At 41.5% G+C, this 9453-nt stretch overlaps 1 protein-coding gene across 1 annotated transcript in view; it reads left to right on the top strand.

The window, feature by feature from the left end:
* Positions 1-9453, top strand: part of CYP3A43 (cytochrome P450 family 3 subfamily A member 43) — a 52450-nt gene that overhangs the window by 22441 nt on the left and 20556 nt on the right. The window contains 4 exon segments of the mRNA XM_017886186.1: positions 1083-1182; positions 4744-4857; positions 5425-5513; positions 6802-6950. Coding sequence (XP_017741675.1) covers positions 1083-1182; positions 4744-4857; positions 5425-5513; positions 6802-6950 — 452 coding nt within the window.

Genomic DNA, 9453 nt, shown 5'->3' with positions numbered 1-9453 from the left:
AAAAAAAAAAAAACAACGAAGATTTCCTTGTCACAATACAAATATATAACTGAGTTTTTCCTCTATGCCCTCTTTTCACAAGCAAAATGCAGATTTGCTGAGCACTTCTCAGAGCCTTGCAAGAATGTAACCATTTGCCTCACTACCTACACACTCTCCCTCTTCTCTCTCCTGCTTGCTCTTTCTCCTTTAAATTCTGAAGTTCCCAAAACCCCCTTTAGAAAAAGCACAGGTCACAGAGCCTCCTGTGGCTGGTGTTCTTCCCAGATGTATTCTCAAACTTTGGCTAAAGGAAACTATTAATCAAGACTCCTGTCTCTGTCACTTTTTGGTTAACAAGAAGATAAAAGAAGACAGTATTTAAAAAAATAATAATGAAGAGGATTACATAACTGTTTGCTTTATTTTATTTTATTTTATTTTGAGATGGAGTCTCACTGTGTTGGCCGGGCTGGAGTGCAGTGGTGCAATCTCGGCTCACTGTAACCTCCACCTCCCAGGTTCAAGTGATTCTCCTGCCCCGGCTTCCCAAGTAGCTGAGATTACAGGCGTGAGCCACCATGCCCAGTTTATTTCTGTATTTTTAGTAGAGACAGGGTTTCACCATGTTGGCCAGGCTTGTCTCGAACTCCTGACCTCAAGTGATCCACCCACCTCGGCCTCCCCAAAGTGCTGGAATTATAAGTGTGAGCCACTGCACCCAGCCTATAATGAAATACTTTAAATACACAAGAGATTAAGGAGAATGGTATAGAGAATGTCCAAGTATACACCACCTGGACGTAACAAATGTTTCTGTTATTTCTAACCATGATCTCTTTGAAGAGCCCTTTTGTCTTTCAATTTCTCTTTCCTGTTTGAGCCACATCACCTTTCAATGTATGAAGGCTTAAGTGGTTTCTGTGGTGAGAATCTTACTCTGTGTCATACCCTAACTGACCTTGGAGCTAGCTCTGCTGTGTATTGCACAACTACAAGTATGGATGATGGAATGTCAGGATCAAAATCTGGATTCCTTGGTGTGGTTCCAGCTGCAGAATCAGACATGTGAGGTTTAGTCAGCTCTGTTTTCCCCCATACAGGCTGTATGAGGGACAGCAGCCCATGCTGGTCATCATGGATCCCCACATGATCAAAACAGTGCTAGTGAAAGAATGCTACTCTGTCTTCACCAACCGGATGGTAGGCCTATATTTTCAAATGTATTAATCAAATTTTTTATTTTTTAATAATTATGTATTCATGGAAACTTGCCCAAAAAATGTACAGGAAAGTGCTTTGTGCTTCCTCCTGTTTCCCCCAATGGTGATGTCTTATTTAACTATAGATACAGTGTATTTCTGTCACTCTAGTAACAGAAAATTGACATTGACACAATCCACAGAACTTGTTCAGAGTTCCTGCTTTACGTGCCCTCATTTGTGTGGGTGTATATGTGTGTGTGTGTAGCATTATGCGAATGTACCCATGTGTATAACTGCATGACTATCAGCAATATATACAGATCTGTTCTATCACCAGGAGGCACCCTGCTGGTATTCTCCTGTTGTTACAATGTGTAGCTTGTTTTTTCCTCTTCGCAGGGTCTATAGTAGAGAAAACTTTTTTTTTTTAATTTCGGGGAGGCCAATTTATCCATTTTTCTTTTATAGATTGTGCTTTTATTGTAAATTATTCTCCTAGTACACTTTGTCGCTGGTGTTTTTTCTAAAAGGTATATGGTTCAAGGCAGGGCACGGTGGCTCACGCCTATAATCCCAGCACTTTGGGAGGCCGAAGTGGGCGGATCACGAGGTCAGGACATCAAGACCATCCTGGCCAACATGGTGAAAACTCATCTCCACTAAAAATACAAAAATTAGCCAGGCGTGGTGCTGGGCACCCGTAGTCCCAGCTACTTGGGAGGCTGAGGCAGCAGAATCACTTGAACCCAGGAGGCAGAGGTTGCAGTGAGCCAAGATTGCGCCACTGCACTCCAGCCTGGCAACAGAGCAAGACTCAGTCTCAAAAAAAAAAAAAGTGGTATGGTTTAATGCTTTACATTTAAGTTTATGATACATTTCATGTTAATTTTTGCATTAGATATAAAGCTTAGGTCATAGTTCACTTTCTGTGGCCTGTGGCTGTGCAATTTTTCCAACACCATTTATGGAAAGGTTACTTGCCCTCTTTGGGGTTACTTTTTCACAATTGTCAAAAATCAGTTGAGTATATTTCTGTGCATCTCTTTTTTTTCTTTTTTTCTTTTTTTTTTATTGAGACAGAGTCTCGCTCTGTCACCCAGACTGAAGTGCAGTGGTGCGATCTCAGCTCACTGCAACCTCTGCCTCCTGGGTTCAAGTGATTCTTGTGCCTCAGCCTCCAAGTAGCTGGGATCACAGCCGGGCACCATCATGCCTGGCTAATTTTTGTATTTTAGTAGAGACGGGGTTTTGCCGTGGTGGCCAGGCGGGTCTCAAACGCCTGGCCTCAAGTGATTCGCCCACCTGGGCCTCCCAAAGTGCTGGGATTACAGACGTGAGCCACCGCACCTAACCTAAGCATCTATTTCTCATTCACTATTTTGTCCCATTGATCACTGTGTTTATTCCTCCACCGGTACCACATTGTGGTGACAATAGTAGCTGTATAGCAACCTTTTTTTTTTTTTTGAGACGGAGTCTCGCTCAGTCGCCCAGGCTGGAGTGCAGTGGGCGATCTCGGCTCACTGCAAGCTCCGCCTCCCGGGTTCACACCATTCTCCTGCCTCAGCCTCCTGAGTAGCTGGGACTACAGGCACCCACCGCCATGCCCAGCTAATTTTTTGCATTTTTAGTAGAGATGGGGTTTCACCGTGTTAGCCAGGATGGTCTCAATCTCCTGACCTCGTGATCCACCCGCCTCAGCCTCCCAAAGTGCTGTGATTACAGGGGTGAGCCACCGCACCCGGCCTGTACAGTAACTCTTAACATCATGTAGAGGGATTCCTCACATTTTATTTATTGTTTCAGAATTGTTTTAGTTCTTCTTGTTCTTTTTTCTTTTCTTTTTTTTTTTCAGACAAGGTCACCCTCTGTCACCCAGGCTGGAGTGCAGTGGTGCGATCTTGGCTCACTACAGCCTCTGCCTCCCGGTTTCAAGTGATTCTCCTGCCTCAGTCTCCCAAGTAGCTGGGATTACAGGCGTGTGGCACCACACCCAGCTAATTTTGGGTATTTTTAGTAGAGATGCGGTTTCGCCATGTTGGCCAGACTGGTCTCGAACTCCTGACCGCAGGTGATCCGCCTGCCTCGGCCTCTCAAAGTGCGGAGACTACAGACATGAGCCACCACGCTTTGCCCCTTTTCCTTTCCATGCAAATTCAGAACAAGCTTGTCAATGTCTACAAACAAACCTGCTGAGATTTTGATAAGTATTGAATTAAACCTACAGGTCGGTTTAGGGAAAATCTGTATCTTTACTATGCTGAGTCTTCCAAAACATGAACATAGTATCCCTCTCCATTTCTTTAGGTTTTCTTTTACTCCTTTCATCAACATTTTGTAATTTCTAGCATAGAGATCCTGAACATGTTTTGTTAGATTCACACCTGAAGTATTTCATTTTCACTGACATGTAAACAATTTTTTTACTGTATTTTCAGATAGTCATTGTTATTGCGTAGAAATAACAATGCGTGAAAAAAACAATTGCATGATTGATTTTTGCATGTTGATCTTGTGTTCTACACCCTTGCTGAACTCACCTTTTAGCTCTAGAAGTCTTTTTGCATATTCCTAGAGAGGTTCTACATTGACCTTTATGTCACCTGAAAATAGAGGCCCTTCTATTTCTTCCTGTCCAATCTGTATGCTTTTAATTTTTTCTTGTCTATTGCACTGAGACATCCAATATGATGTTGAATAAGAAAGGTGAGAGTGGATATTTCGTATTGTTTCTGATCTTGGAGAAAAGCATTCATTTTTTCACCATTAAGTGTGATTAAGCTGAAGGGATTTTGTATATTTTTTTTCCTTGTTTTCCAGAATATCAAATTGAAGGTATTTCTCTTTCTTCCTAGTTTGCCGAGTTTTATCATAAATAAGCATTGAAATTCTCCATTTTAAAATACAGTTTGGGAAGATGGAAGAATATTTCAAGTTATTGGACTGATAGGCCTGTCCCAAGTTGGGAAATAGCATTATTTTCCTTATTTTTCCTCTAATCCTGGGAGGGGAAATAAAAGAAAGGGACTTTTCATGTAATTGCATTGTTTCTTCAAAGTGCATTCTTAGTCTTTTACTTATTACTAATTTTTTTTCAAAAGTCACTAAATCAAACCACTCCTCTGTCAAGTTTCTCATGCTATAGATGTATTAAAGACAGAGCTGCTCTGAGGCAACGTGCAGTCTGCCAACCTGCCTCTCTGTCACCAATCCCTTTCTGCTTTGCACAACCCTGGAGGAGATGCTAGGTCTTGTTCCCGTCTATTCTACTGGAAGAACTGGTTCTCTTCCATGTAGAAACCATGCATTTAAATGAGACTGGGATATAGTGACTAGAAACCACACCACTTCCCTCAATTCCACCATCCCCCTTCCATATGCTTACAGGAGGCTACACATTCAAGATAAATCTTTATTGAGCATCTAGTATAGGGCCTGCCACCCAGTAGACAGTTACTAAGTATTTGTTAAATTCATGATGTCTGTTTAACACATTTTCTACAACGATAGAGATCTCTAAAACTTACGTAGGACAAAATGCTTCTGCTTTGAACTCTAGCCTTTAGGTCCAATGGGATTTATGAAAAGTGCCCTAAGTTTTGCTGAAGATGAAGAATGGAAGAGAATACGAACATTGCTATCTCCAGCTTTCACCAGTGTAAAATTCAAGGAAGTAAGAAAATAAGGTGACTTATAATTAGAAACTTAAAGGATGAATCTGGAGACAGGTAGTAAGTATCATCATAGTTCCTCTCTCATGGGTAGTCCACGGAGTTTGAGTTTCCTAAAAAGGGTCTTTTCAACTGGGCACGGTGGCTCATGCCTGTAATCCCAGCACTTTGGGAGGCTGAGGTGGGTGGATCACCTGAGGTCAGGAGATTGAGACCAGCCTGGCCAACATGGTGAAACCCCATCTCTACTAAAAATACAAAAATTAGCCAGGCGTGGTTGCGGATGCCTGTAATCCCAGCTGCTCAGGAGGCTAAGGCAGAAGAATTGCTTGAACCTGGAGGCAGAGGTTGCAGTGAGCCAAGATCGCGCCATTGCACTCCAGCCTGGGCAACAAAAGTGAAACTCTGTCTCAAAAACAAAGGAGGGCAGGGGGCGGTCTTTTCTATTTATGTCCTAGAGGACATGGTCAGTCATTACAAAATACCATTGACTGTTCCATGCTGGGCAAAGCCATGTCCTTCTGAGACTCGAGTCTGCATAGTTAACTCTGGGTGGTGTTGTGTTTTAGATGGTCCCTATCATTTCCCAGTGTGGAGATATGTTGGTGAGAAGCCTGAGGCGGGAAGCAGAGAACAGCAAGCCCACCAACTTGAAAGAGTAAGTAGCACAGTCTTGAGGTTCTGAGCTGTCATGAGCCCCTCCAGCTGCCTGCAGTGGAGCTGATATTCCCACCGTTGGGTTACTCCAGTGGCCGGACAAAAGCAGGGCTGTGGTGTTGCAGCTCCAATAGGCCACCCAAGATGGTGTCGCTCACAAAAGAAAGCTAGGAAGCTGAGAGAAAAGGATCTTGTCCCCTGTGCACAGGAGCCAGGAATAACTTACCTGTTACATTGTCCCCTTGGATATTCCAAAAGAATAATACATTGTGTAGAAAGAAAAAATAAAAACCTGATTGTACTAAAGTTTTGAGCATAGATGTTATGGAGTGGTGGGAAGGGTACATGTTTGAGCTGTTGGCTGGCAGTGACTGGGGCAGGAAAGTTACAATGAAGAAATTGGAATAACTTCAATCCCTTCATTATTTTGCTGAGGATACCACCAAAATGTGAACTATTAAACCTTCCCACCACTTCTAATTTCTCCAATCTTAAATTTTAAAAGACTCTGTAAAGGCTATAGGTAGGGCAATGCTATTATTGTTTATTGTCTAAACTGGAATATAATTTAAATAATGCTGGAACAACACGTGTAAACTCAGCCTGTCCTGGGCAGACTGGGGACACGTGGCCACTCGGCTATGGGATACCCCGATCAACTTTGGAGTGATCTATTATTCCTTTAATCAATATCACTGTTCGTTCTTACTTTTACAAAAACAATCTGCCCTCAGAGCAATGTCAGATCCCAGGAGCCAGGGAAGAGTAGGCGTTTCAGGAGCCTTATCAGGGAGCGTAGCGGAGACATGATGTTCATAGCAAGTCTGAACAGGGTGTGGCTGTTCTGTAAAGTGCTGAAGAGACATCAGCTCTGGGCGTAGACTCTGGGGTCTGGCAATGTCAAATTTATTGATTGGCCGAGAAAGTTAATGATTTTATTCTTGTCCTGCAGAAGCACAGTGTTGACGCACCTTTTACCATCCACACTCAACACAGACGACTGTAATTGTCTGATTATTGGGTCTGTGTCTCCCTGTGACTGAGATCCTTGAGCTCAGAGGTGGGTCTAACTCACCTTAGTGTCTCCATTACTCCCAGGACAGGGCCAACTGCATCATTGGTACCCAATAAATGCCTCTTGAGTATGATGGGAGATGATGCAGCAGGTTGTTGTAAGTGTGTGTGGGTTTTCACCTGTCTTGCTCTGACATAGCACTTCTTGCTGTGTGTATAGCAGAAGGAAGGTAAAGAGGTGCTGGTTTTAACTTTCCATGTCTTACTCTACTCAGTTTCTTTGGGGCCTACACCATGGATGTAATCACTGGCACATTGTTTGGAGTGAACTTGGATTCCCTCAACAACCCACAAGATCCCTTTCTGAAAAATATGAAGAAGCTTTTAAAATTGGATTTTTTGGATCCCTTTTTACTGTCAATATGTATGTGGACTTTTATGTTATTTCTCTCTCTCTCATCTAATTTTTAAAAACAGCTTTATTGAAAACAAAATTCACATACCATATAATTCACCTACTTAAAATGTATAATTCAATGGTTTTTGGTACATTCAAAGATATGCACAACCATCACCATTGTTAACTTCTGAATATTGTTATAAACTTCTGAACATTTTTTGTAAACTCAGAAGCTACACACCATTTAACCATCATCCCCTTCCAATCTTCCTCACTTTTTCTTTTTTTTTTTTTTTTAAGACAGAGTCTCGCTCTGTCACCAGGCTGAAATGCAGTGGTGTGGTCTGGACTCACTGAAACCTCCACCTCCTGGGTCCAAGTGATTCTCCTGCCTCAGCCTCCTGAGTAGCTGGGATTACAGGTGCACGCCACCATGCCCGGCTAATTTTCATATTTTTAGTAGAGACAGGGTTTTGCCATGCTGGTCAGGCTGGTCTCGAACTCCTAACCTCATGATCTGCCTGCCTCAGCCTCCCAAAGTGCTGGAATTACAGGTGTGAGCCACTGCGCCTGGCCTTTTTTTTTTTTTTTTTTTTTAACGGAGTCTCGCTCTGTTGCCAGGCTGGAGTTCGTGGCATGATCTTGGCTCACTGCAACCTCCGCCTTCCATGTTCAAGCAATTTTTGTGCCTCAGCCTCCCAAGTAGCTGGGACTACAGGCATATGCCAGCACATCAACTAATTTTTGTATTTTTAGTACAGACGGGGTGTCTCCATGTTGGCCAGGATGGTCTCGATCTCTTGACCTCGTGATCTGCCTGCTTCAGTCTCCCAAAGTGCTGGAATTACAGGCGTGAGCCACGGTGCCCTGCCTTCCTCACCTTTTTTATGTTGCCCAGGCTGATCTTGAACTCCTGGCCTCAAGCCATCTTTCTGCCTTGGCCTCCCAAAGTTCTGGGATTACAGGAGTGAGCAACTGCACGCAGCCCCAAAAACCCCCTCAGCTTTAAGCAACCACTAATCTACTTTCTGTCTCTAGATTTGCCTCATCTAGGACATATATAAATTGACTCATATAATATGTGGTCTTTGTGACTGACTTTTTTCATTTAGCATTACATTTTCAAAGTTAATTCATGTTGAAACATGGATCAGTGCTTCATTTCTTTTTATGACCGAATAATATTCCATTGTATAGATATGCTGCATTTTGCTTATCCGTTCGTAGTTGGCGGACATTTGCATTGTTTCTACCTTTCAACTATTGTGCATAGTGCTGCTGTGAATAATTGTTTACAAATTTATATTTGAATACTTGATTTTTCTTCTTTTAGGTATATATTCAGCAGTGGAATTAGTGGGTTTTATAGCAGTAATTCTATGTTTCACTTGTTAAGGAGTTTCTAAACTGTTTCCCACAACAGCTGCACCATTTTACCAGGAATGTATAAGCATTCTAATTTCTCTACATTCTTGCCAACACTTGGTTTTCTCGTTTCTTTTAATTATAGACACCCTACTACATGTGAACTGGTCTCATTGTGATTTTGATTTACTTTTCTCTAATGGCTAATGAAATTGAGCAACATTGGCCATCTTTATGTCTTATTTAGATAAATGTCTGTTCAAGTCTTTTGCCCATATACAGCTGAATTCTTTTTGTTAATTTGTAAGAGTTCTTTATATACTCTACATACAACTTCCTTCTCAGGCATATATTTGCAAAATTGTTCTCCCATTCTATACATGTCTTTTTAGTTTCTTGATATTGTTCTTTGAACTTTATCTTCTTTGAACTGTATCTTCTTTGAACTTCTTTGAACTTTAATTTTGATGATGCACGACTTGTATATTTTTCTTTTATTGCTTATCCTGTAGGTATCAAATCTAAGAATCTATTGCCAATTGTGAGGTCATGGATTTGCCCCCTTGGTTTTCTTTTAAGGATTGTATAGTTTTAGCTCTTCTGTTTAGGTCTTTGATGCATCTTGAGTTTCATTTTACATGCAGTGTGACGTGAGGGCCCGGCTTTATTCTTACACTTGGCTATCCCGTTGTCCCAGCACCATTTGTTGAAAAAGATGATTTTGTCCCCATTCAATGATCATGACACCTTCCTCAAAATTCAGTGGACCAGAGACGTGTGAATTTATTTTGGACTGTAAATTCTATTCTGTTGAACTATACTTCTATCTTTATGCCAGTATCACATTGTCCTGATTATTAGAGCTTTGTGGTAAGTTTTGAAATTGGGAAGTATGAGTCCTGCAACTTGATTCTCTTTCAACCTTGTTCTGGCTACTCTGCATCCCTTACAATTCCAAATCAATTTTAAAATCAACTTGTCAGTTTCTACACAGAATCTAGCTAGGACTCTGATAATACATTAAATCTGCAGATCCATTTGAGAAGTATTGCCATTTTGAACTTTTAAGTTTTCTAATCTGTGAACATGGGGTGGTGGTTCCTTTCATTCAGATACTCTTTCATTTATTTATTTATTTATTTATTTATTTATTTATTTATTT

Source organism: Rhinopithecus bieti, unplaced genomic scaffold (genome assembly GCF_001698545.2).
Source record: "Rhinopithecus bieti isolate Rb0 unplaced genomic scaffold, ASM169854v2 scaffold_14454, whole genome shotgun sequence".
NCBI lineage: Eukaryota > Metazoa > Chordata > Mammalia > Primates > Cercopithecidae > Rhinopithecus > Rhinopithecus bieti.
The sequence above is the reverse complement of the archived record's forward strand: the minus strand, read 5'-3'. Positions and strand labels throughout refer to the sequence as shown.